The following is a 26,692-nucleotide window of genomic DNA, read 5'->3' as shown; positions in this document are numbered from 1 at the left end:
TTTCGCCTTGGAACAATCTGTAATTCTCTTACTATTAGACTGTTAGATCTGTTTTCTATAACAAGTTAAGGGAAGATCAGACAAGAAGAGTTGAGGAGAGTCGACCGTTCTTTTGACCTCTTTCTGGCTCCTGTGCGTTCTCACCGAATTTGAAACTGCTCATACAGTCGAACGACGCGAATTATCAACTCTCGCAAACTCTCAGCTCGTTTGGTCAAGTCTCCAGTGCACCTGTCACGCAACGCCTCTCTACATTACTGAGGAAAGGCGTTGCGTGGCAACTCACTAAACGGTTTGACCGTGCGCTGATGAAAGTCAATAAAAGTTACAGAAAACCGGCGCTCTTTCTCTCTCTCTTCGGCATTTCTCTGCAGATGCGAGCAAGAGTCATCTTTATCAGTAAAAGAAGTGAAACTTAAAGTTGAAAATCATTGAACGTGCAAATGCATTATTATTACCTCAGTCCCTGGTCGGTCTCTCCATATGCATCTAGATACGGCGGAGGATAAAAGCATCCTTTGTTCTTGTTGGCCATCAGCAGGATCTGACATTCACGTACGCGCAGAAACACGCCCACCCCTGCACCGCACTTCAGAGCATGCGCAGCACAGGCGCCGACTTTGTCTCCGTCAACTTCTGTTTGGCAGCAGTAGCTTTGAGAGCAGAGCATTTCACCGCAGATCAGACAAAGCGCCGGCGCACGGCTATCGTCACCATCAGAATTTGGGCACCTGAGTAAGAACAAAAATTGGCGTTCTGAAATTCTTCAACATACCTGGGTGGAGGGTACTTAAAGGTTTTTGTGAAGAACAGCTTCTTCCAAATCAAAACAATATGGCGGGTTAACAATTTGTGGATGTAGTGGCTGCCATCTTTGTAACTCATAATTTTAATTTCTCTTATAGGACTTTTATGTATATTATTTTTAGATAGTTTTAGTTGGGTATCCCCTATTAGCAGTGGGGATTCTCCACTTCTAGATGTATTTGACACGTTAATTAAGTCATTATTATTATTATTATTATTATTATCATTATTATTATTATTATTATTATTATTATTATTTCTTGGCAGACGACCTCCGTTCGAACGTGTCATTTTGCATTCAATTTGACAATTTGAGCCAAATAACCAAGTAAATGAAACAAATATCAAGAAAGCCCCATGTGAAGTTTCAATGGGTTTGCCCTTGAGATTGCAAGGATAAAGTTAGATAAACGATTACACTTGGGAGATCCGTAATTACTATATCACAGAAAATGCTGTGGATGGAGTGCTTGCCAGCAATTGTTCATAATCGATTAAGGTCCTTTAAAACGTGCTCAGTGACAAGAACTTTCTCAGCAAAAGTAAAACAATCACACTAAAATGAAGCACTGCACAAACCAGTTTCTTAAAACAGAAAAAAAGCACAGTTAACGCAAATCTCAAAAAACTTACGTAAACATTGAAGCTTCGTTGATAAGCTCACTATAGTCCACAGGAATCTTCAGCAAATGATTGGGTTCAATAGAATAACTGAAAAGAAAACGTCCAGGTCATAAGTAACTGCTATAAGGTTACATAGCGCAGTGCAGTGGCTGTGCACGTACGATATAATTCTTGATACAATTCTTTACCGTCTACCGCTGACAACGCGATGACCAAATTTCACGTTTTACGTACAAAGCGAACTAAGCCGAACTTTTCTTGCTTCTACTTGGAATTAAAAGCTGATTACCTGGAGGAAGGTTCTGAGACCGACACAACAAAGAAGGTTAAGTTGATAAATTTCGTCGTTTTGTAGAATAATTTATGTGAAGTGTTAGGCGTTCGCGCGGCAGAGGACTGGACATCTTGGTTGACATCACAAAAAAACATTTGCAAGAGAATTGAGCGATACGAGTAGTAAAGTTGTAACCTGAGGTTTAATCTGCCAAAAATACACGTGTAAAACTTCAAAACTGGGTGGAAATTCTGTGTAGCATCAGTCACAAGATTCCTACTTTAAATAACAATTCATTTTCAAGTCAACTCTGCCAGCGGACATATAGAATCAGATGCGATTGTCTTTTCACTCACCCAAGAGATTCCACTCCAGCAGTAGCCAAAGTTTTCTTGACTTGTTCGTGACTGCACCATCTGTTAAAAGAGAGCAAAATAGGTAAATAAAACTAATAATCAGTTTACGGCTGTAAGTCGAGTTTTGAGGCTAAAATGTAAGGGAACCATTTCGTTAGTTTTAATTTAAAAAAACCGCTCTTTCATTCATAAGTACGCTAACCTTTTGATGGTGGTAGAGATAGTGGACGAGCTTATACAAGCACTGTCGTGATTCCACTGCAATAAGCAGGTCGTGTCTTTAGGCACTGAAAGGTATCGGCTCAAGATCTCCAGCTCCTCGGACAGTGACGGCCGGTTGGGATCTGGGTAAAAAGAGGTACATGAATTACATGGGGAAAATAGGCCCTCTAACTTTCATGAATTGCTTTACCAAACTTAGCATGTGCTTTGGACAACTCAAAGTACAATACAAAGTGTCAAAAAGTCAGTTCAAATACGACGGATTGGACAAACTGGGTAGTTCATTTGGGCCGGTACGTCCCTTCGATTTATGCAGTGTAAAACGACTATAGCATTATTACTCTCCCTAGATGGAATGCTAGTCCATCACCCATTAATTTAGCATTTTGCCATGTAATGTGGCTGTAGCAATTCACCAGTTCTCATTTATACACCTGTGTGGAGACAGGCACTGTGAGAGTAAAGTGTCTTGCCCAAGAATAAAATGTAATGACCTCGGCCAGGGCTCGAACCCGGACCGCTCGATCTGGAGTCCAGCGCCCTTACCCGCCATTACATCACCACGCTTCCTGTGACAGCTACAGTTCATTCACTACAAGCCAACCCGACATTACGCTAATCCGTTCATCGTTTACCTTTCAAGAGTGCTGGTCCTGGAATTTCGGTCAGGAAATGGAAGAACAAAGCTGAACAGCGGAGGAATGGTAACAACTGTGTTTTCGCGTGACCAAGAAGCTCCAGTGGCATGGGGTGTGGAGTAGCGGACTGGGAACTAGAACAAAGTAGCCATAAAATACATGTAGGTCACATGATTTCAAAATAAGCATGTTTAAGGCAAAAAAAACTCTCTAGATGTTTCCTTCCACTTTGTACAAGGTCTGTTATGATGCAGATATGGGCAGGGTATTTTCTCTATGATTGTGTACACTGTTTACTTTCTGATTTGAAAACTGATCATTTCTCTCAAGAAACGGCGGTATGGTCTTGCAGGCCTTGAAGATTTGAGGGTAGCAACATCAACTACAAGGGAGCAAATTTAGCAGACAGCCAGATCTGATTCTCACTCACCCGGCCCAGTGCCTCAGTTTACCCCACAGGGCAGCCAAATTAGCAGTCTCGTTTTCACGAGGCTCTTCCTGGTCCATTGATTCATCTTCGTTTTCAGCACCTACCAAATAATGAGCTGTGAAGTGAGGCAAATTACTAGCAGCACTTGAGTCGTTTGTCGCGTCATGCGGTTATAACATTTTGATGGTTCTCTACAGTTTGTATTCCACGTTCGCTCAGCCTGACTGGCTAAAAAGAAAAGGCTTCGTGGTCTCAAGCCATTAGCCATGGGGCGGGGTCCTAAATATCACACATCCCGTTAAATTTTGGCCAAAATATTCTGTATCCCGTTTATTCCAGTTGCAAAAATTAATGATTTTCCCACTCCATATCCCGTTTTATCTTATCTTAAAATCCCACATCCCATTAATTTTTCCCCCAAATATCCTGAGTCCGGTCAATTATTTACCTACATACCCCGTATCCCTAAGTTCCCTACTAGGACCACAGTATAAAATTAGATGAATGCCGTAATTAATAGATTACTCATCTTAACAGTGTCATCATTTCTTTTCAAGGAATTGAAAACCGCGTTTTGTTTCACGCACGTATACTGTGCATGTTTTTTAGAGAGTGAGGAAGCCGTGTATTATACTGCGAAAATCTGCTCAATCGAAACTAAAACTAAGGAGAACAAGGAGAAATTAAATCGCAAAACATCTCCGCCGATTAAGGTCAGATTTCCAAACCACCGTCCCGGTTATGATTGCCTTCCTACACATAGCTTTGACTTCTTCGTGGAACAAACTGATGAATGACATCAGAAAGTGCTCAACTCTTACTTGGCAGATCAGGGGAAGTACTGAGAAGAATTTGAACAACACGCGCCATCAATGTCAGCTGAAACACACTCTGATCAATTGTAACTGGAGAGTTTAGACCCACAATGCTCTTCAAGACAGGTGACGCGCCCCCATCACCAGACTCCTGATGTAACATGCTCGGTAGCGCCAGGCGGAGCTTTACCTGGAAACAAATTAGAATTGACAATAAATGAACTGGAATAGATCGGATACTTGATCGTGTCATTAAGTCAAGCGTTTCTAAAGATTTCAAAGAACAAGTGCTATGAAGAAAAACTTGGCAAACCAAAGAGATGAAAATATAGAAATTTGTAGCTCGAAAAGGGCTGGGTTCAAATTTTGATTGTAAAGAAAGCGATGTTGTAAGCCATGAAGTAAGAATCGACAGTCCTTCCACAACTCACTATGAACAGAAAGCGAGCTCTGAAGTAGACGAATCAAACACTGAAAGTTTTGTACAGACCATGTAAAACACGGTACAATTACAGTACAATGCACAGTACAATCTGAACGTCTTATCTCACGGAACAAAAACATTACTTTCCCCCCACCCCCTCCCCCTCAGGTTCGTAAAGAGCGAGCTATCTCTAAGGGGGAAGAAGAGCTTCAGTAACGGTGAATGTACAATGTTCTAGTCGATAAAGAACGAAGTTTACTAACCATTAAACTGAACAAATCCAATTCCAGGAGGGAGGGACCCTCATCACCTGGAACCGCGTCAGGAGTTAGGACTGGAACCAAGAATTGAAAAGTTAGCATACTAATACATCGGCCACTTATGTCCTGGAATGAACTTAAGTATTGTTTAATTAGAACTTCATATTTAGGAGGGTTATTTGACATTTTCGTGTTACTTCATATTTGACAGAACTGTGTGTGTTTTGATGACTTTTTACCAATGAGGACACTTATCATAAGGAATTTGAATCTCATTAGTGTTCAATCCTGGACTTATCTGACATCGGGAAGACAAAAAATACAGTCTTGAAGATTATAGAGCGTTTCCACTTACGTGAACAGCAGCCATGAAACAAAAGGAAGTTTTTAAGAACGGAGTTCAACCCCGAGAGGACTGGTTTGGAATGGCGCCGTTTCATTGTTTTGAGACGCCACTATGGCTGCCGTGAAATCATGTGAAAACACTCTATGTTGACATTTTCTCTTCTTAAAAAGGTTGGTATTAACTGTTACAGTAAGTGCAATAAGTTTTATTAGTATAAAGTAAGGACATTTCATGTTACTGCCCATTATCTTGTCAGGTTTTCTAATCATAGCCTTATCCATATTTTAAGGCAAACACTGGCCGGCTTGTTTCCCCACGAAGACTTGCATTCGATGTGACAATTCCTGCACTCCATCAAAGAAGCATGGATAAAAGAATATTCATCTGTAATCTGCTTGATCTTTCAAATGTGCTTGAGCAACTGACACGTAATCACACATAAGGCCCTGGGGCGGATACAGCTTTTTAGAGACGGGGTCCCCCGTAGGGTTTCCGGGAGCGTCCTCCCCTAGAAAAGTTTTAAAATCGAGACTTTCCGACATTCTGACTCCAAGTCAGCGCGCTATAAAGTCTCATATATTTTAATTTAGAACCCCCCCACCCCCCGCCCCAGATCTGCCCAAGAGGCTTATTCACCGTGTACTCATCCGTGAGAAGAAAGGCTTGTGTTTATTAGTTGTTTTTCTCTCCACAGCATAACGCAGTAACGCTGGCTAAAGCTTGCACCCAGGACCTGCCGATTCTGGGTCCCACCAGCCGCGTTAACCAGTGGGGCTGGGCAAGGAAATGCGCGTCGACCTCGAAATAAGATTACAAGTTGTGATTTGATTGGTGAACTTACCGGACAGCAATCGAAGACAGTGGCGTTGAACGACTTTGCTGGGAGAGATCCCCGACACAACTGCAGCAAGACGCGTTAAGGCCGCCATACACTGAGACTGCAAAAATAAAACAATCATACTGACATTTATGTGACTGCAATGGTTGGATGAAATATCTGTTCTGTAGAAATGTTACCTGGCGAGTTGTAAGTCCTGAAAAAAGAGGTTGGCAATTTGTTCTTAGAGCACTCTCTGGCAACAGAAAAGAAAGCAAATTAGTCCACATGAAATGTACCGCATACCAAAATCAAACGTGCACAATCAGCAAATGCAAACATGTCAATAAGCGAGCAAAACGCAGTCAGTACAAATGAAATGAAGATGTGAAGATGTTTCATTTGTATTTCCGCAGTTCACATTTTCAATCTATGCCAAAAACGAAAGAACCTATGCCAGGAACGAAAGTTTTGTTCCTTTCACGGGTCGAGATGAACTCGATAACTTGGTCTGCTCTCAATGTATGGGTCTTAATAGCTCAGCTGGTTGAGCACTGCTGCGCTAAAGCACAGCGCATGGGTTCAATATCCGTTGAGGCCCCGAAATCCTTTTTCGTGCTTCATTGGCAATTGCTTAAATTGCGATTACAACTGCGACGGTCACGTCTTCATTTCACTTTCATTTCCGCAGTTAACATCGTTCAATCTAAGCAGTCAATACCACTCCAAAACTGGTTCAATAGGAACGCAAGACGTATTCAGCGCGAACGCAAAACGAGTTCAATACGAACGCAGAACGCGTACGTACCTCCACTTTGTATGGTGTAAGTGCACGCTTCCAACACCAGCAGAGGAACACGTCTGTCATCTTCATTAGGGTCAACACCCAAACCAACCTGACAGGAAAATTCAGTAAGCTCTTTTCTTTAGCCATTAAGAATGTAGTTGGTAGCATGTAAAATTTACTGAAGGGAATTTAGGTGTGTTATTTCAAAACTCTTCCAGAAGTCTCTGCAGAGTACTCCTCCCCCCCTCTCTCTTTTTTTTGGTTCTCGCCCCATTTTCCGCGCAGACAAGACACCGAAAATCCCGTTCCTCGGTCTTTCGTTGCTTCCAAACCCCATGGAAACGCTTGCTACAAAGGCTACCACTCACCGTAAAACAAGACTGCGAGAAAACCTTCATCATTTCCTTCAGATCGTCAGAAAACTTCGTTCTGGACAAATGTAATAACAGTTGTATGTTAGTGAATAAGGGAACTATCTACAAAAAGAACACAACTTAAGTTCACAACTTACCCAGTTTTCAGAAGATTTTGAAATACTGCTTGGAACCTCTCGGGAACTGGAGATAAGACTGCATGGAACATAATCATAATACAATAAGTTGGAAGAAAGTCAATTAAAACCAAGATTTGAGAAACAATTATTTGTGTACCTGGCCTTCGATATTTATTTCAAAATCCTTAACAGAAGCACGCGATATTTTTTCGCTCAGGTCAGAGGAAATTCGATTTCAAGATCTCAGAAGTGTTACATGCAAACACGAAAAGGGCTTCAAGAATGAATGATTTTTTTTTTTCTCCTAGATAACAGAAAGTCTTAAAATTGTACGAAAGAAAGTAAAGGGTAACAAATTAAAGAGTTAGATTTTTTAGCCCTAGGTCACGCATGATTCGTTTTGAAAAATGCAGCGTGACGACTTGTGTTCGTAGTTCGTAATCAGTCTCTCCTGTCCCGTCCTTGTTATTCTTTGGTTTATTCACAAGTGAATGTATGAAACCCTATATATTTGAACTGCGGGTGAAAGATTTCAGAGACAGGAGAGATTATCACGTTTTTTCTTTCCTTCTTTTTTCTTTCCCCGCGAACTGCCTGCTTGCTGGCTAAAATTTACCTTTCTTTCCTTTCTTTTCATCTTCATCGGATAACAAACTGAGATTTGACGACACCAAATCCTGTACACTGCTTAAAAATTCTGGACTTGTAACTTCCTCGACACTGTAGTGAAATTAAAAAATGCACACTTTATGGACAAATAGAGAGGGTGACGTAACCCCGAAAAAAACGTCTTTTTTCTGATTGTATTATAAATACATTTTTCTTATATTTTTACTTTAATGTTAATTTTACATTGTAAAGCGCTTTAGCATATTTTATAATTGCAGCACTATATAAATCCAATCTTATTTTCATTATTATTAAAGAAGAAGTTGTGGCATACAGGGGAACTCAGTCATTCTGACGCTTAGTTTTCATTCGACCATGAAAGCGAAAAACAGCTGACAGACAACGAGCGCAATTTTCTTCGACGGTTACTGATAAAATTTGGTTGGGAATAATCCACTTACAAATTAGCAAGGTACACAATATTTTTTGGGATGGTACTTGTTGGTTAAATGAGACTTTGAAGCACGTACATTTTGCTAAAACGTTGACTCTGCCCCCTCTCCCCCCATCCAGAGGGAGGTAGAAATACTCCTAGTCGCTACAGACTCGCATGCAGACTTAACCTTTTTTTTTTTTGACTCTGCAAAATGCCGAGAATTGATAGAAATTTGGTTTATACCATTCCTCTCATATCAGAATTTCTTTAGAGTGACAATTCAATCCTTACCCCTCTCCCCGTCCGCTAAACAGTGCAGGTAATACAGGCAGAACACTGTTGCTGATGCACCCACACAGTGGACACAGGTACTCTCGTCTAGTGACATCCACACTAAAATGCTGGCCAAGACGCAAAGCTCTTCGTTCCTTCACTACAACAGACGTGTAAAATCCCTGCCAGCAGTCACTGTGCATCATGTGACCACAGCTGCTGACATGAACGCCCCAGTACTGGTCCCCTGGGGTGTACAGCGGGTCCAGCTCGTCACCGTTGTCGAACATCTTCCCGCGGGAACGAGACAACACGGTCGAGCGCTGGACGAAAGAGGCCATAACGATGGCTCGCCCATCACTGTTGACCTGCCAACAGAAAATTAAAAAATTCATCTCAACATTTGTATCACGGCAGCCATATTGAATTTCCCAAACAATCAATTTTCTTTTTTCCTTTCGTTGCAAAGAATTATGCCTTTCCTTGGTAACAGTCATTGCCGCCGTGACAACACAGGTATCCAAAGCTCACTGCGTAACAGTCTTATGTAATACTGTCCAACGACGTAAATAAAGGAGTTTAAATGGGAATGTCACGAAAGTATTCTGTCGTTAACACTTTACCTCTGGCAGAAACTGTAAGCTAAATGTCACACGGTCTCGTTTTTCTCACCTCCTGCTGTTCTTGGCACAAAATACAAGGCTCGGTTGCATAGCGCGGAGATCGCATTCCTTTCCAGCACCGCTGAACACCAAGTACTACTGGTTCTTCTTGTGAGCTCTCTCCGCTGCTCTGCGCAGCACTCGGCTCCACTGTGTTGGGGCTACAGTACATGGGGTAAATAAAACACATCGTAAGTAAACTATCGTCAAGTTTCACCTATGCTAAACTAAGAGCGTAAGACGCGACGAGCGCAGTAAACAACTCGCGTCTCTTTCGCGCTGTAATTTTTCACGTCTGAGATTCGACTCAAAAATTCCATACTGATGACGTAGTGTTCCGTGATTCGTGTAGCATCTCTGATTGGTTGTTGCTGGGTTACAAATTTTCGCGTGCAAGTAACAACCAGTCCAAGACACTGAAAATATATAGATCTCCGTATACTTCGTCATCAGTATGGAATTTTTCAGGATGTAACTTCTAATGCGGGGAAAGAATCGCTGTTAAAACATTCGAGGCCATAATAATATATCCTTTGCTTAAGAAGGCATACTAGCAATCCGATGCCTGCTCGTGTGTCAAACCGCTGAGAACTGTAATAAAAGCTATTAAGCGCTCACAGAGAGACGCCCGTTTACATACGCCAAGGTAGAAGAAAGAATGGCAAATTGACTTAAACCTGTCCACTTGCGTGTGTGATAGGCTATAGGCTCTCAAAAAGCTATCAAGATACAATATAGATTCAAAATATACCCTTCAGTTTCCATTGATGCCAGTAATTCAGCATTTTCCTTGATGAATGCTTTCTGTAAGGCAGACATCTGTGCCATGATCTTGGCTCTTCTCTCCTGAGCAAGCTTCGCCCTCCTTGCTTTCTCCTCTTCCTGTGAAGTGCTCCTCTCTAGTGGGGTACGCTGCACAATACCCACCCCCTGGGGCTTGTGTTCACGCACAACGAGCTCCTCGTGGAAAGTCTACAACAAGTGAGTAAATTTTGATTACCTAGTGTCCCAAACAAGAACTACTTAAATACCATCACAGAAACAGTTATTACAGACGAGGAATCATTTATCTTAATTATGAAATCCTTCACTGTTGTTGTTACTAATGTTATCAGTAGCACCAGATTTCGATTTTCTTCCCAATTAGTCATATGTAGACTGTCAATTTTCATCACTAATCATCAACATATCGTCATGGTTATAACTAATTTAATCTCTGTCAGTAATCGCCATCGTATTTGTCATCATGGTTCTCGCCAGTCACCAACGTTATGATCACAATAACATAATCATCAGCATCATCATCATCGTCATCGTCATCATCATCATCATCATCATCATTATCAATATCATCGTCATCATTATCAATATCATCGTCATCATCATCATTATCAATATCATAGTCATCATCATCGTGGTTGTTGCCATTGTCGTCGCCACTATCATTACCATCACCGTCATCTTCGTAATTGATAATTAATAACAATTCAATAGTTAATCTCCACTTGCATACATCTGCATAATGAAGCACAGATTTATAGCAAAGATATCGCAGAGGGTGTGAAAAAAAAAGCAGGGGACAAATTTGGAGAATACAGTTGAACCCCGCTATTTCGAACTCACAGGGGAAACGAAAAATAGTTCGAAACAGCCGATACTAAATGACTGAAGGGAAAATCCGAGGGAAATGGTTTTGAGTTCGAAATGACGGGGGTCCAACTGTATCAGCAGTCACTCATGAAGCCATCAAGTAGCGCGATGACCCAGCAACAGAGAAGTCTTGTTTTGATTCTCAGTCCAAGTGAACAAGTTACCTTAATAATCCAGTCGAGCTGCGCAGAGTGTTCCTCGATCACTTCACTACTTTGAAGGCTCTCCAGTGACGCTAGAAGAGACTGAGGATGATCTACAAACACCGAACATGACAAAACATTGTCAGAAACACCCACATTTGACAATGAACCAAACATTGAAAACTTATTTGAAGTTCGATAAAAGGAAAATAACCCCTCAGCGAATTTGGAAAATCGTTTCGAGCGCTAAACCTTCCTAGGGACAAAACCAACATATTGAAAACCACTGCTACGTTTAGTAGGACGGCGCAAAACTGCAAAATTAACCCTAACAGTCTTTGTGATTGCCAATGGTCAGAAGTGATAAGGTCAGAGCTGCGCATGCGTCAGGATGATACGGCGGCGCCAAATTCAAACCGCGGCGTTCGGTTTGACTCGGAGAGTCGGGTTACAGGGAGAGTTACATAAAATCCTAAATACCTTGTTTTGAAGTTGCCATGGAAATAAAGTTAAACGCATCAGTCTTTTGATTCATCCTGTGTCTTTTTTCTTCGTGAAGAGCAAGACAAATCACATGAAGAACCTACAGAGGAGAAACAAAAAATGGTATATTCACCATGTTCTTTTGATCCTTACGTAAATCAGTCTAAAATATAAAAAAGAATCTTAAGTAACCCTCGGCTAGTGTATAGCTAAAGGCTCGTGGGGCCGAACAATAAGCCACATTCGTATTCTAAGGGTTGGACTGGAACTAGCTTGCAAGTGAGGCTAATGCGGGGAGTCGTTTCAAATGTAAATGACATTAATCTCTTTTTAATGATATTCCCCCGCACGAGCCTCAATTGCAAGCTAGTTCCAGTCCACTACCGAGAATACGAAGTTAAAAATTCAAATCAAACATAACAAGGTTAAAGCCTCAAACTGGCCGGTGGCAAACTAGTTGGCTATTTACAAACGTAGCCGAGGAATCGAACTCGGGACCGACTACCGAGAAAAAAACAACAGATAGTGGTCAGAGCGGGACTTGAACCCGCGAACTCCGGATTTCAAGTCCGGCGCCCTATCCACACTGCCACGCTGCCTCCAGTCAACACTAGTAATCAATGATAAGAAACACTCATAATCAGCTACTTACCTGTTGTACCAGGAGATCTGTAACAGCTCTGGGTTGTGCAGTGGTTGCTCTTCTAATCAGAGAGTTCATGAGTCCAACAAGCGTTTTACAGCACAACACATTCAACACCTTGCTGAACGGTGTACAGAACTCGGGGGGGATGGGTGGTGGACCGCCTGGAAAACGCGCAATGCACAGTCACAAAAAATTTGAACTAATCCACTACAACGTAGCCTGCGAACGCAGACGTATTTCCGGCTGTCGCTTGTCTCCGCCGAAAATAACGTCTGCGAACCCGAGCCAGGAAACGATTTCTGTGACGTAATGACTTTTGTTTCTCCTTGGCCTATTAGATTCCTTGATAGAATAAAACTCGAGTACTCCTCGCAGTAAATACCTCGCGCAGTAGTTCTGGGGCTACTTGAGCTAAACTGTGATTGGCTTAAAATTCCTACGTCTTACTACAAATATACAAGTTGCTATACCTTTAACTTCGTTTTCCTTTTTCACCCTCTTTCTTTGCTGTTCCTCGGCCTAATGGAGAAAAATGTGCGATGTCTAAATTTAACCATAGTTAATAGAGGAGTGGTTATAAAACCTGGCAAAGTTCTTTGTTGCATGTTTTTGCTTGCTATTTTGGGAGTTGAGCCTGCAAAAAACCTGGCAAAATACAAAAGGTGGTTATGTGTGCTTATACAACTAACGAATAGAAAAATTGCGATTATGTAATTCATGCATAGTCTATGAACATAAAACAAAAGATGTGCAGGGTCAAGGACATTCCAAAATAAATCTTAACCTGTTTGTTTGCTTACGAAAAAACCTCGCAGAACTTTGTACGATCAGCTCAAGATTCCTTTGACATAACTAGAACCATTTACTATCATTTGCTGTCACAGACAGACAACCGAATGTACCTTAGACTGTTCAATCCGCGTGTAGTGATAGAAAAATGGATTGTAGTCCTTGAGATATTCTTCTTTCAGTTCATACAATCCTCGTCCTGTAACTCCAGGTTTCCTGCAATAAAATAACAACAGTCCGAATCGAATTGGAGCATAGCATTCTTTTCGGCGCAGTCTGATTGAGTACTTCAACTCGGTATGATCCCTGCCAATCGTCTGTGAACACAGACGTATTTGCAGCTGTCGCTTTTCTCCGGAGACAAGCGACAGCCTGAAATACGTCTCCGTTTCCAAGCTATACCAACAGTAATCTTTTTTATCCTGCTTACTGAAGGGTTTGATAATTAACACACCTTTTCTTGATCTGGAACGGCGATGGTTAGCATCAGAGGATATTTCAACTTTCAAACTATTTTATATGGTACAGTAGATATCACGCCCGGCTAGTATGCGGGGAGACACTGGTTCGAATCCTTCTCGGGACACGAAGTTTTCTTTCATTTCAGAGAAGTGTGTCGGAAGCCGCTTGTAATTTTTTAACGACTTTCTATTATAAGTATTTCATGCCAGGAAAAACCGCCCTGAACATTAACTGTAAAACATGTAGACAAGTCGTGCCTTACTTAAAGATTGACACAGATTCAATGATTCCATCCACGCCTTCCTCGTCCTCTAACTCGTTGTCCAGCAGTGGAAGAGCCTTGATAAGTTCGCTATGGGTCATGGGACGCAGGCATAACTTGTGGATAATCTCACGTCTCATGAAGTCATCCGCTGACACACGGCCAACACCAGGCATGTACCGCTCACCTGTTGACAAAAGGGAAATATTTTAACTGTTGGGATTTCTTAAATATACCTGGTGAAGCGCAAGATAAGGTTTAGTTCCCACAGCGACGACATGACGACATCAGAAGGACGTTATGCTGTTATGTTTGCAGTGTGAACATACTGACATAATGACATAACAGCATAAACATAACGACATGAGGGAAAAACTGATCTTTTCCTTGTCTTCATGTCGATGTTCACATTACTGACGTAAGCGGTTATGTCGTCATGTCATCGCCAGTGCGAACTAGGAGTAACTGCTACGCTAGGCACGTTGTTTATGTAGGCCTTAACAAACTCGATCTGTTGTCTTGACAATCATCAATGCTTTTACAGACCTACACGTGTTATAAACGTTAGTTCATGTACATGAAGCAGTCACGAGTCGTGCTTACCTACAATGGCTATAAGCAAGGAAAAGAATGATTCTGCAATCGTCAACCTTTGGTTAAGTCTCTCCTAAAACAAAACCACACATAAAACATCATTAAATGCATTTTCATTTGGTACCGTAATAAACAACAACATAACCAACGACAACAACAAAAACTTCTATTTCACCCCAGAGTTCGAAATAATTAATTACAATAATATAGATTAAAAACAAAAATGATAGGGGTGTTGGCTACCTGAAAGAGTTGAAAATGTTTGACAGCCAATTCAAAGAAAAGATATTTTACTTGTTTAGGTCAGCGACACAAACAAACAAACAAAGACAATTACACACACAGATTGAAATAAACAAACAGTTAAGCTTACTACCAGTCGACTAAAGTTCTTACACTGATTGCAAAACAGTATTTTATCGCGGAAGAGCGACGTACAGAGATGTAATAATCTTGAATAAAGTGGTGTTTCATTTTCTCTTTAAACAAAGACAATAAAGATGAAGTGTCATCAGTTAGCATCTCTCTCAAACACGTTAATATAGTTCACTGTCACAACACTATTTGTGACACACACGTAGATCAGATTTCTAAAGCAGCTTTTCACTCGACAAAAAAAAATGCGCAATTTTCGGAACGGGAGCGAATGGTTGGACATTTTTTGGGTCAGATTCCAAAAAATCCAAAACCTGTCGAATTTCCTAGAGCAAACCATTCAACCGAGAATTGTGAAAATTCTGGGAGCAAAATTAATGCATCAATAACAACGATAAAAAACACCCTTTGATAGAAAAATTACAATTTAGTTTACTTATTTTAAACTTTGTGCACATTACATAATATTTTGATACAATAATTAACTGACTTACTCAGGATAACCACAAGTTAACTTTCGGGAAGGTGAGTTTTCTACGCGAGGTTGTCCTCGTTTCCGGAACGTTTGGAAACATTTTAACATCCAATACAGTTCAAACCGGGATGTTCAGTCGAATGAAAAGCGCCAAGCAGTCAGGTGAAAAGAAATATTTCGCATGAAATTAAACATTAATTACCTGGTCATATTTTGTATCGTCAAAGTCGTGTCTAAACAAAGAAAAGAAATGTTAGAAAATTTATCTAAGAATGACGAAAGCATCTTAAGACTGTTCAACTCTCAGCAAAAGACGTAAATCAAGGCAGATTTAAGATGTGAATTCTTCAAGCAAATTGTTTGCTTAAAAACGAGTCGATTAATCAAATAGTATCGGGGTGCACTGAATTAGTACAATTAGATATTTACGACCTTAGTTTCGGATTGAGAGGACAAACCAAAACACTTAAGACAGTGTTTTCTCCACATTTCTTACACCTCAAAGTTCGTCAGATACCTCGCTGCCCGTCGTATTTTCAATTCTTCTCCTTTTCTGGAAATGTGATGAAACGCTATCTCGATCTCGTCTTACATAGATTACACGATAGGAAGTGAGAACTAAATACATGTACCGCCTTATGCGGCATCATTTTAAAGGGATTAAAGCTATCCTGTATAAATACGACCGCGCTCCTACGTAATTCACGAATTTCCATCGCAAATTATTTCTTTGTTTGCTGCTTTTTTTTCTTGACGATAAAAAGATTATAAGAACAGCAACTAAACGCACCTGGACCAATCCACCAAATCAAACTTGTCCAGCATGGCTAGCATGAAGTAATCACTCTCCAAAAAGGACGCCACAACCTTCAGCGGAAACAAGACAACAAAATTTAGCCGAGTCACTCCGAAGACTGACCGCGCTCGACGCGTCAACTTTCCAAGGTCACCACCACAGTTAAGCTGCATAAACACTGTATCAACTTACAATAGTCGATACAATAACTTCATGGTAAGTGATAATCAGCATTGTAATTATTCAGATATGCAATTTACCTGTAGCATCATTACATCCTTGTCAAACATATCTGCCCGACATCTCACATTCAAATAATTAAACACCTGAAAAAGAAAAACACAAAGCATAATAACGAGATAAATAAATACTGCAAAGTCTATATAACTAGTTTTAGGCCCTGCTAAGGGGCGCAGGGTGTGTCTTGCGTTATTACAAATTTTGAATTGCGATTTCTAGTGAACTCACCTTTTCATAGGTTGATTCAGTCGAACCAGAAGCATATCAGTGATATGCTTCTGGTCGAACATAACGCGACAGATAACTTTGTTGACACCAAAGTGGTATTATTTCAATTTGAACGCGGAAAAAAGAGAACCAAAACTCCAACAGATCTTGACAACTTGCCCGAAAAAATTTGAATCGACAGTTCCATAGTTGCTACGACCAAACTGCAAATCAACATTGGAACACTGCACTGCAATATTGCCGAGTCCCCGTCAAAAGAATATCCAGTTTGAGTGTAATAGAGCCCTGCCATACTACTACGGAGAAATTTGAAAACGCAGCTTTACTTCTACGGTTAGGCCTACCGTCCACACTAATCCGTCAACAAAACGGAGATTTTCGAAAACGCTCAGCAAACCGGAAGAATTTGAAAACGCCGGCTTTGCGTTTTAGTGCGGACGGAAAATATACATGTACATGTACGTACCTGATTAATCACAGAGTAACCATTCCTTCGCCACATTCCAGCTTGAACTTGTGCGACCATGACCAGGGTACGAAGCGGGTACTCCATTAAGAACAGCTTCAGTCGGTCATCCTACAAAACGCGTATATAATGCCATCAATAAATATCGAAAAAAGTGAAGTAGGACACACACACAAAACATGCTTTCAAAGTTCTTTGTTCAGTACTAGACTGCCAGAAGACGAAGCCCACTGACAGAACCAACTATTAGTGTAACTCTCGCATAGTTATGTCAGGGGAGACAAGGATATGACTGTGGGGGAAAGTATGAGACGAACCCTCACAAAACTAAAAAGCCTGCAGAGGGAGGCTTCTTCAATCCCAAAAGGAAAACACCTTTTATTTTAACGGCTTCTTGCCTTAATTATGCCATAATTTAAACGGAGTTGGGGAAAATCGAGGTTGCCTTGGAGTTTGCTCCCAAGCTAATATCAAGGATAAAAAAATGACAGAACATACGTGTAGGATCATTGGAGACAAGACTTCCTTCTTAGTCATGTGAAGGACTTGACAGGTTGCAATGTTAAGTACAGCATGGCCGTACAGCGTAATTCAAACAACTAAAACTAAAATACTCAATTTTACCTGAGTTTCAAACCCAAACAGATCCCAAAAGGACAGTTGAAACTTGTCACACAACAGCAGAAGACCTGAAAGACGGCATGTTAAACACAGTTCGTCACTTGACCGCAAGAAAACTCTTAGATTTATTATAACGTTTTACGTAAGATAATAATCATATGGATAACAAAATTCTTGACTGTGATTGGTTCTTACCCATGGGTTATTTATTTGACAGTAATCAGTATTTGACAGTAGATTGAGCAACATTTAGGCAAAGTAATGGACATGGCTCACGGATAGTGATCTGAACTCTGGGGATGGTGGAAAGCATAAAAGCATAGCGTTAAATATTGATAGATGTCTCCTTTTGAAAACCGTTAAATATGAAGAAGTTTACTTGAGGCTGATTGTATGGCCGCGATAGCCGGGGGAAGGGTGGTGGAGGCTATAAACGGCATTTTACAGTCCTTTTTGAACAAATGTTATTCATCCTTATTCAATCTCTTATTTGGGTACTAATTTTCCAAATTTGGGATGCTAACAATGACGTCATCAAAGACACGTCACATAGTCCGTACCTGCGAGGAATCTTGAGACCGGTAAATGAACAGAAATGGGTGAAGACGAAACATCATACTTAAACAACCTCAAAGAACGTCCAGACACTGAAAACAGAAACACAAGAGCTCTTCATAAAACAAAAGATAATAATCACTATCTACGAAACACAAAGCTGAAAAACATATTTCACAGAATTTCAACCTCACAATCTACACATGGAATCAGAATATCCCATACAGAGCCCGTCACAGGTAACTTTGCATTTTGTCTGCAAAGGCTGCAGTTATTGCATTTCGTAAACATTGGTTCATCGGATAGTCTGTGTCCTTTGTGACCGGCTAAATTGATTGGTTTGGTTCTGGTTTGGTTCTGGTTTTACGAAACGATAATATCACGGTGTTTGAATCGATCAAAACAAATATCCAGTCCAAATGATGTATACAGCCTCACTGAAAATCAGTCCAAGATACTACGCGAATCTCTCAGTGCAAAGCAGCTTCATCAGAATGTCGATTCGAATCGAATCGAGAGAGAAAAGACTCTTGAGCGGGATAACAGAGCCTAACGTGAACCCTCACTACTGAAAACTTGTCAAAAGATATGAAATTTCTGACATGAGCTCAGAAGCTCACCTTGCAAGACTTTCATAACAACTTCCTCCTGCTTCTTCCTCGCTTCAAGAAGTGTTTTGATAGATTCAAGGATGGCTGTCCTGAAGATCAGCACCTGTAGTACAAGACATAAGCATTGTTATTCGCATTAACGCTAACATAACCTTTATTTAATCACGGTAAAATCATCAGGAAGGCTTAGCCAGAACAAAAATAATTATTCACTCTTTTAAGAGATTTGTCTAACCTCACAGTTGTATTTATACTACAGTGTAGTTATACAATATCAAGAAGACTGACTACCAAAATTATTTAAAAAACCTAGTCGCTTCATGCTACAGAAACCGGAGATAAGCTTCGGCCTGATGGGCCACTTGACTCGTATGCAGACTTTACCTTTCCTAAGCAAAAAGACTTAAGTTGCTTGCAGTGTGTGACTGACATCTTTCACAGGACAGGTTCTGAACAGAACCTGTCACTAGACTGCAGTCCCTTGCATCAGCTGTATTACTAGCATACAGTTTACAGTGAAACCTGTATTAAGCGGACACCCTTGGGACACTAACTAGTGTCCGCTTAATACAGGGTGTCCGCCATAAACAGGTTCAAATGTATTGTGCAATAATAGTTTATTAGTAAACCTTTCGTAACACAGTGTAAGATCAATGACTGCTCAGAGCACAATATCCAGTCAGTCAATGCATCAATCTGGAATAATATACTTAGCTTTAAAACGACATCACTGAAAAATGTTAAGGAGTCTGTGCTGAGCTTTTAGAAGTAAAAAGCCCTTGAAATGTCCATTTATCGCAGGTTTTGCGCAGCAAAATGGCTTGATATTTGTGTCTGCGTCTGCTTAACAGAGGTGTCCGCTGAATGCAGGTTTATTTTACAGTAAATGTGGGAAGAAAATTTAGGGACTCAAGCTGGTGTCCACTTTATAGAGGGTGTCCGCTTGATATGGGGTCCGCTTAATACAGGTTTCATTGTACTCACGTCACTAAAGCACCAATCATAAACCAGCGCGTAAACTGGCATCATTCTGATTTGTAAGGTGAATGCTCCTTCATAGTCAGGTTCTGTTTCGATATGCCGACCAGTTTTACGGGTTACCATGTCCATTCCCTGTGGAAACAAAATTTTATGTTATCTGTAAGTACCACAATACACTATGATGTATAAGCAGTAAAGCAGCTACGACACGGTTTGTGCATCTTGAAAAGTTTAGCCTAAGTTTGTCAACTTCGTTGTTTGTAATCCGTGTCAATCTTCTCCATCCTTTAACCATCCTTGTTCTTTATGGTTTATTGTCATCTCTTTGGTGTTTTTCTGTGTTGGTGAACTACTATTTTCAGGTTTCCTTCTATTTAAAGGTAATTTTGTACGTAGCCGAAATAACTCAAAATAGCGTGCTGTTTCGACAAAGGTTGACCCAAAAAAACGTAAAAGCGTCCGCGACAATGGTTATGCCGATTGGTATTATGGGTAATGATAGTTCATCATAGCTTGATTGTGGTTCACGGTGTTTCAGCAAGAATGAAGGAGAAAGAATGAATACACATGTTTGTGATGTTTCCTTCTGTCGAACTGAAACACTTATGTCCAGGATTGAATACAAGTATTGTTTAATTAGTACTTCATATTTGGCAGGGTTATTTGACGTTTTCATTTCACTTCATATTTAACAGAATTGTGTGTGTTTTGGTGACTTTTTACCAGTGAGGACACTTTGTGATGCTGATCACAAGGAATTTGAATCTCATTAGCGTTCAATCCTGGACTTATAGCACTTGCCACTGTTTGTTTAATGTTAGCACTGAGTCTCCATTGTAGTAGTGGTAGTAGGCATCCTTCGTACTTGAGGTTCATGGATTAGCAATCCCAGTGTTGGCTCGGTGCAGCGTTTGCTGTGGCTAAACAGTCTAATTTGTGATTTACAGTCTCACAGATACGACTGCAGTCCTGGGACACAAAGTCTGCCTCGTGTAGGAATTCTGAAATTTCATAACTGGCCTTCCTCTTTGCTATTTTCCCCTCTAAGGCTAGCGTGATATGTTGTTCTCCAGTTGGGAGTGTTTACGCATCTCTTTTCTTCCTGCCGTTGGCCAGTGCCCCTCCGTCTCTACGTTGAACCCGGTGGGATTCACGTCCCTTTTGCACACATCCTCATAACAAAGTTTTGCATGGTCGCATGTTTATTTGATTTTTCTCTTATTCACTTACCTGCATACATTTAAGCAACCCAAAGAACTTGTCCAAAAACTTAATGAATTTTCCTCGCAGTTCCTCTGTCCACTCTGTCGGCTTGTGTAGCAGAATATACCTAAAGGTATTTATTTAACAAAGTAATAATAATTCAAATAAACCTTAGTGCTCGTAGGCCATAAAGTTCATTTTTTTTTACTTGTGATTACTTTTGTGATTACTTTTGCTCAGGTTCTATAACACAAAATGTTTACTCACTTCAGGTCTGTGATCATGAAATGGGCTCTTTTGAGTTTTTGAGATTGCTTCTGAAACTCAAAGGTTCCCTGATCTAAAATAAACAGGAAAAATACTAAAACTGAAGACTGCACAGTGTGGAGATGCACTTGATTACAAATTATACCAAGTTATACAATCATCATTTTTTTTCCTTTCTATCTGTCGGGCCCCCCATTGTTCAAAGGAAGGCTACCACTATCCACCAGATCAGTCGCTCTGTTGTGAATAGCCTGAGTAGGAGGGAGTTTACGAAACCACGACGGCAACGGGAACGTCACTTACCAAAAGAATTAATGAGCAGTACAATGGCTGTGCACTTGCCTTATAATTCTTGGGACATTTCTTTGCCGTCCTCTGCAAGACCCACAATAAGCACTTAATGACTGAACCCAAGGGAAATAGTGAGTCGACGGGAAACAAAACTCACTGTTTCCCGCGGGACCAGTCATTAAGTGTTTTGTTATACTTCCCAACTCAAAAATAGAAAAACACTGAGAAGAAATCGTTTGCTTGACACCGGCTGGCTCACAAATTTGCCGCGGTTTCAAGGAGTACGACCTGATCACGTGAGAGTCGAAAGTTCAAGTTGTTGTTTCCCTAGGGAGTTAGTGAGTTTTGTTCGCCCTAGGGAGTTAGTGAGTTTTGACCCACAACACGTGACACGTTCTCCTCCAATCGAAAAATGTATTTGAGTTGGGAGGTGTAACAACGTGAAATGACCAAATTCTGCGTTGTATGGAGAAAGTGAACAACGACGGCTAATTTTTTAAAATTTTATTTCAAATTTATCGCTGTGTTCCGGATTTAGTTTTGCGATAGTTTTGACAGTAATAAACAAAGTAAATGACCTAAGAGTATCCCAAGATTGGTAGGTAAAATGTAAATTTATTTTATACTCGACTTTGTCCCTCAGCGTCACCGCCCTGGTTTCGTAAACGCCTTAGTATTAACACGACATACTATGCAATCCACTATAAAGTATTTTATCTAGTACATAGCATCATCTACTCTTAAGACAAACAGGTGCAGAAACAATAATTATAGAGCCCAAACTTACCATTTAGGAAAGGCTGCAGTTGGTCCATAAATGCCCAAAGAATCACTTCCAATACATTACGTTCTAATATTAACATTCGTCCCTAAAATGAGAACACATAACAGGGTGTCAAGGCTTCAAGTAGGTTTATTGTGATTGGCTGCCTGCATAAGCAAGTTAGCCCCATTCCACCCTCTCGGTAGACAATCACAAGGCATGCGATGTATTTTTCCTTCCTTTTCATTGGCCCAGAGCCCACCACATGACCTGTAAATAACGTCCGATGAATAATGGTCTGCTCATGCATAATGCCGTCTAAAAGCATTTTGCTGCAAATAATATTCTGCTCATGCATAACTGCAACCAAGCTCTTGTATGAAAAATGGCAGACCACTTCCTTGAGCTGTCAGAGAGTGATTTAAAACGAACTTGGTGATCGAATGAATATTGAACTCAGGTAGCACAACATAGCATGATTTGACAGTATCTTGCAGATCGATTATTTGTCAAAACACAATATTTTGCTCAACCTCGTCCAATAACTGTTAATTATTAATTACCCTGTATAATTACCATCATTAAAATAATATCTTACTATTGTGGGGACAGTATACAGTTGAACTGATAAAGATGCCACCTGTTGAAAATAAACCGGAAGTAATTTAGATTTTCAAATACATTATACTTAGACCATGCATATGTATCATTTTACATACATTTACAAAGCACAATAAATAATGAGCAGTAATACTAAATTAATTTTCTCCACAGACATAACATTTATCTGTTCAAAGAAGTAACAGCTTTCCAAGAGGAAAGTTCAACAAATACAGTGTACTGTGAGTTTCAATTAATAAACAATAAATTATTGAATGAGGTTTTTGCAATATCCAGAATAATCAAGGTCAAGGCAGGGGCTATCAGCTGAAGCCAAAGGCTGAGGCTGATAACCCTTACCAAGACCTTTATTATTTGGATATCACAAAAACCGAACCTAATGATTGTTTTATTATACATTGAACAAAAAAAAGGAAGTCATGTTTTTGCTTCTTCACTGACGGCAAGCAACACAAAGCATGACAAAATACTGCAGAACAGATTACCCTTAGAAATCATGCATCACGGTCATACATGACATGATTATCCATGACCTTGAGTGTCCTTGACATGATTATTGTATAATCTGCAGCTAGATGATGTCCCAGGCGCTGATTTCGAAAATTCACTGTAAGCTTTTGGCCAATCAGAGAACAGAAAGTGAGTTCAATGTATAATAACTGATAAAACTGAGCACCCCTCCATATTTCAGAAGCAAGGTGGAGGGTGTTGCTCTCGTTATCCTTCAAATAATTTCACATAAAGGATGAATCCACACTGTGTGAGAGATCCACATGTAAGCCAAACTATCATATCAAAGTCATTCATTTTTGTTGGTATTGAAAATCTGTTCAAAACATTCAGTTCTACTCAATATATTTGGAATAAAAACTGCACGGGGGGAAGAAAATTTAAGTCCCTAGGCTTCATTTAGATGGGACATGGGTGTCTGGGCATCCTGTTGACAGCCACTTTTTAAAGAAAATTGTTTTATTTTTCATATGTTGCAATATAAATCGTTTATTTGAGAAGATCCAATAGCACATTTTGGATTACCACTTTTCAAATCCTGGTCAAAAACCTGGTAGGGACATCACTTAGTGAATATCATCAGATGTCCCACAGTTCTGTATCACATGACTTGTTCAGACCAATCAGGTTCTAAGAAAAACAATGGTTTTGAATCACATGGGTACATTGATCTCACTACTCACTGATACATTGTGTTCGTGATCATCCTCAACAAAATCCTTTTGAATTTGACTGTAGTGCTGTCAATTAAAAATGAAACAACTTCAGTCACATAATTATACATGTACCACATCTACGATGGAGGCAGCGTGGCCAAGTACCCAGCACATCAGATTCGCAATCCAGCAGTCCCAGGTTTGAGTTCCACTCTGAATAATAACTGGATTTGTTTCAAGATAGCCCTGAGTTCAAATCCCTGGCCATGCTTGTAAATAGCCAACTGGTTTGCCTCCAGCCAGTTGAGATTCTTAACAATTTTGTTATGTTTGATTTGAATTATGTATCATTTGTTTGCTCAGCACCACTAGCCTTTGTGCTATAAACAATGACAAGGGTAAATAAAGATTATTATACCACTATTATTATTATAATTGTTATTGCTAGTGTACCAATAATATTATTGATGCACATGGCTATGAGGGAAAATTTTAAAGAAAAGAGAATTCTTTTATGCACAATACATACATGCACTTGTATTGTGTTGCATTCAATAACATTTATTACATTTTTGTAAAAACAGCACTCGAAAAAAGTGCCATGCGGTAGTCCAGGACAAGTCAGTTTTCCTGCTACGCAAGTAACTTTTCATTCTCACTTGCCTGATGATCAAGAAATCAGGCAAGTTGTCTGGCAACCAAATCATTAGATGAGCAAACTAAGACTTGCCCAGGGCAAGCAAAAATTTGAGAGCTACTTGTTCCAAGGGCAAGCTGCAATCCAAGTTTATTTTAAGCCCTGATTAAATTTCAGGTTTCTTCCATTTCTAAAATGGTCATATGCCCACAGTACATGAATCATTATTAATTATTATTAATTACTGTTTCCTACCTTGGTGAAATGAATAGCAAATGCTTTCTTTCCCACAGGATCCATCAACATTCTACAGAAAGAGTGGACAATGACTGTCTGATCAATTATTCTTTGGACTAAAAATATGTCTTGACAAGTTTTGAAAACCCCAAAACAAACTTAATTTACTTAATAAATACAATACTTACGTGTTCATGAACAACTTGTGGGTGTGGGCTCTCGCAACTAAAACGAAAACATTACTTTAGTCGTGTACCAGGGCTTTGTGAGCTTTATACATAATTATTTAGGTACAGTACTAAGAGGAGAGGCAGCCCCAAAGAACAGGTTTCTAATCTAGTCTGCCTGGCTGTTCTGAGATACAGGTAGGCAATGATTTTCATACAACATCAAACAGACAGTCCACCCTGACTCAAGCATGGTGAGTGGTGTCATGCTTTGATTGACAGCTGCCACGCTTTTGTTTTTGACTGTTTTGTTAATGCATACAACCAAACTGAACTGTTACGTTGTAGGTACAGTACCTTTCCACAATGTCGAGTCAGATAGGAGCACTCTGCTAAGAAGATCAGAATCTTCTTTGGGTATTAGGACAGTGTTACAAAGGATTCGCCTGAGACCATCTAGTAGAACACAAAATGTATATTGTCAGTTACTGGAATGATATTCTTATCCTCACTTCTATAGGCGTAGGCTGGAGGACCTAAATAAAAGCCTTACTGGAGGGTTATACACGTATGTAACTTAACTGGCTGGGATGCAAGGTCATCGCAGGTTTTAACTCAACTTTGCCAGTTTATAACAATTTATATCATAATTAAATGAATGCGTGCACTCTGATTGGTCAATCAGCTATGGTTTATTGTGCCAGTAAACTCATGGAAATTTCGCGTGTCTTCTGAATTATTATATAATTTAAGCAATATACCACAAGTTTCTCTGGTTTGAAGGCATGATAAACCACTTGGGATGTTGGAAGAACACTCTAAGAATTCGTAAATCACTTGCCTGCAGCTCGTGATTTACGAATTCTTCTCATGTTCTTCCAACATCCCATGTGGTTTATCAGCCTATAAACCATAAAAACTTGTGGTCTATTGCTTAATTGTGGGCATGCATCCAGTTATGTATACCATTAGCTGAGCAGCACACATCTCTGTTTACACATACATGTAAGTTTGTCCTCTACTGAACAGACATTTGACAATTATTGAGTGTAAGGTCTATTAAGTGTGATTTGATGTTATCCTTATGTACTGCATGTGGTCCAGACGAACATAATCTGATAGGTAAAATGATTAATAAAGATTTTGATCATCTCAACAGCTTGCATTTTTGCCCTGACCTTTGAACGCTGGCCATTTCTAAAGCCTTTTTCATGAAAAATCTTAATGGGCAGGCTGGGTATTGAAACCAGATGAGAAGAACTATTGACCTTACGAGTTCAATCAAATTGGCTTTGGTGTTGATGAAGACAAAAAACATGAACAAAACCAGAATGTAATCCATCCAAGACTTCTACATGTTCAACTAGACCAAACAAGCTTGATCATCGACGACCAAGAGCTTGAAACCAAACACATTCAGAACATCATTATCATGTTTTGACATGTTTCAATAATATTTTTTTTGCTAACAAAAAGAAGTGGACAATTATTAATTTTAACAAACCTGAATAATTTGTGATCTTATTTAGCCAGCCTAGCATCTGAACAGCGCACATTTGATGAGCGATGACTTTATGATGCATCACACGGCACTTCAGTGGTTTATGACTAGGTCCTGACGTGCCTTGCTGTGACAAAGCACAAACATACAATAAGCTGCGGAGTTATCAAGTGTAACTAAACTGTCTAG

General features: G+C 40.0%; 1 protein-coding gene across 1 annotated transcript in view; it reads right to left on the bottom strand.

Annotated features, from left to right (window-relative positions):
* The window catches only part of LOC145484200 (E3 ubiquitin-protein ligase UBR2-like), a 36,684-nt gene that overhangs the window by 1,467 nt on the left and 8,525 nt on the right, over positions 1 to 26,692 (bottom strand). The window contains exons 8-48 of the mRNA XM_081462830.1: positions 26,507 to 26,630; positions 25,360 to 25,458; positions 25,024 to 25,060; positions 24,854 to 24,905; positions 23,989 to 24,045; positions 22,773 to 22,814; positions 22,199 to 22,280; positions 21,121 to 21,193; positions 20,881 to 20,980; positions 19,654 to 19,782; positions 18,679 to 18,772; positions 18,064 to 18,150; positions 17,507 to 17,571; positions 16,883 to 16,993; positions 16,209 to 16,274; positions 15,943 to 16,019; positions 15,355 to 15,385; positions 14,312 to 14,375; positions 13,709 to 13,895; positions 13,098 to 13,200; positions 12,666 to 12,714; positions 12,202 to 12,356; positions 11,547 to 11,649; positions 11,088 to 11,179; positions 10,025 to 10,245; positions 9,284 to 9,434; positions 8,630 to 8,979; positions 7,910 to 8,013; positions 7,312 to 7,369; positions 7,169 to 7,229; positions 6,822 to 6,909; positions 6,214 to 6,269; positions 6,038 to 6,134; positions 4,854 to 4,924; positions 4,173 to 4,356; positions 3,352 to 3,451; positions 2,919 to 3,055; positions 2,264 to 2,405; positions 2,062 to 2,121; positions 1,441 to 1,518; positions 459 to 731 (exon numbers count right to left, since the gene is read on the bottom strand). Of these exons, the coding sequence (XP_081318956.1) occupies positions 459 to 731; positions 1,441 to 1,518; positions 2,062 to 2,121; positions 2,264 to 2,405; positions 2,919 to 3,055; positions 3,352 to 3,451; positions 4,173 to 4,356; positions 4,854 to 4,924; positions 6,038 to 6,134; positions 6,214 to 6,269; positions 6,822 to 6,909; positions 7,169 to 7,229; positions 7,312 to 7,369; positions 7,910 to 8,013; positions 8,630 to 8,979; positions 9,284 to 9,434; positions 10,025 to 10,245; positions 11,088 to 11,179; positions 11,547 to 11,649; positions 12,202 to 12,356; positions 12,666 to 12,714; positions 13,098 to 13,200; positions 13,709 to 13,895; positions 14,312 to 14,375; positions 15,355 to 15,385; positions 15,943 to 16,019; positions 16,209 to 16,274; positions 16,883 to 16,993; positions 17,507 to 17,571; positions 18,064 to 18,150; positions 18,679 to 18,772; positions 19,654 to 19,782; positions 20,881 to 20,980; positions 21,121 to 21,193; positions 22,199 to 22,280; positions 22,773 to 22,814; positions 23,989 to 24,045; positions 24,854 to 24,905; positions 25,024 to 25,060; positions 25,360 to 25,458; positions 26,507 to 26,630 (4,310 nt within the window). The remainder of the gene's footprint in view (positions 1 to 458; positions 732 to 1,440; positions 1,519 to 2,061; positions 2,122 to 2,263; positions 2,406 to 2,918; positions 3,056 to 3,351; positions 3,452 to 4,172; positions 4,357 to 4,853; positions 4,925 to 6,037; positions 6,135 to 6,213; positions 6,270 to 6,821; positions 6,910 to 7,168; positions 7,230 to 7,311; positions 7,370 to 7,909; positions 8,014 to 8,629; positions 8,980 to 9,283; positions 9,435 to 10,024; positions 10,246 to 11,087; positions 11,180 to 11,546; positions 11,650 to 12,201; positions 12,357 to 12,665; positions 12,715 to 13,097; positions 13,201 to 13,708; positions 13,896 to 14,311; positions 14,376 to 15,354; positions 15,386 to 15,942; positions 16,020 to 16,208; positions 16,275 to 16,882; positions 16,994 to 17,506; positions 17,572 to 18,063; positions 18,151 to 18,678; positions 18,773 to 19,653; positions 19,783 to 20,880; positions 20,981 to 21,120; positions 21,194 to 22,198; positions 22,281 to 22,772; positions 22,815 to 23,988; positions 24,046 to 24,853; positions 24,906 to 25,023; positions 25,061 to 25,359; positions 25,459 to 26,506; positions 26,631 to 26,692) is intronic.

The sequence above is a fragment of the Orbicella franksi genome, chromosome 4, assembly GCF_964199315.1.
Source record: "Orbicella franksi chromosome 4, jaOrbFran1.1, whole genome shotgun sequence".
NCBI lineage: Eukaryota > Metazoa > Cnidaria > Anthozoa > Scleractinia > Merulinidae > Orbicella > Orbicella franksi.
This window is presented reverse-complemented; position numbering and strand designations above follow the sequence as displayed.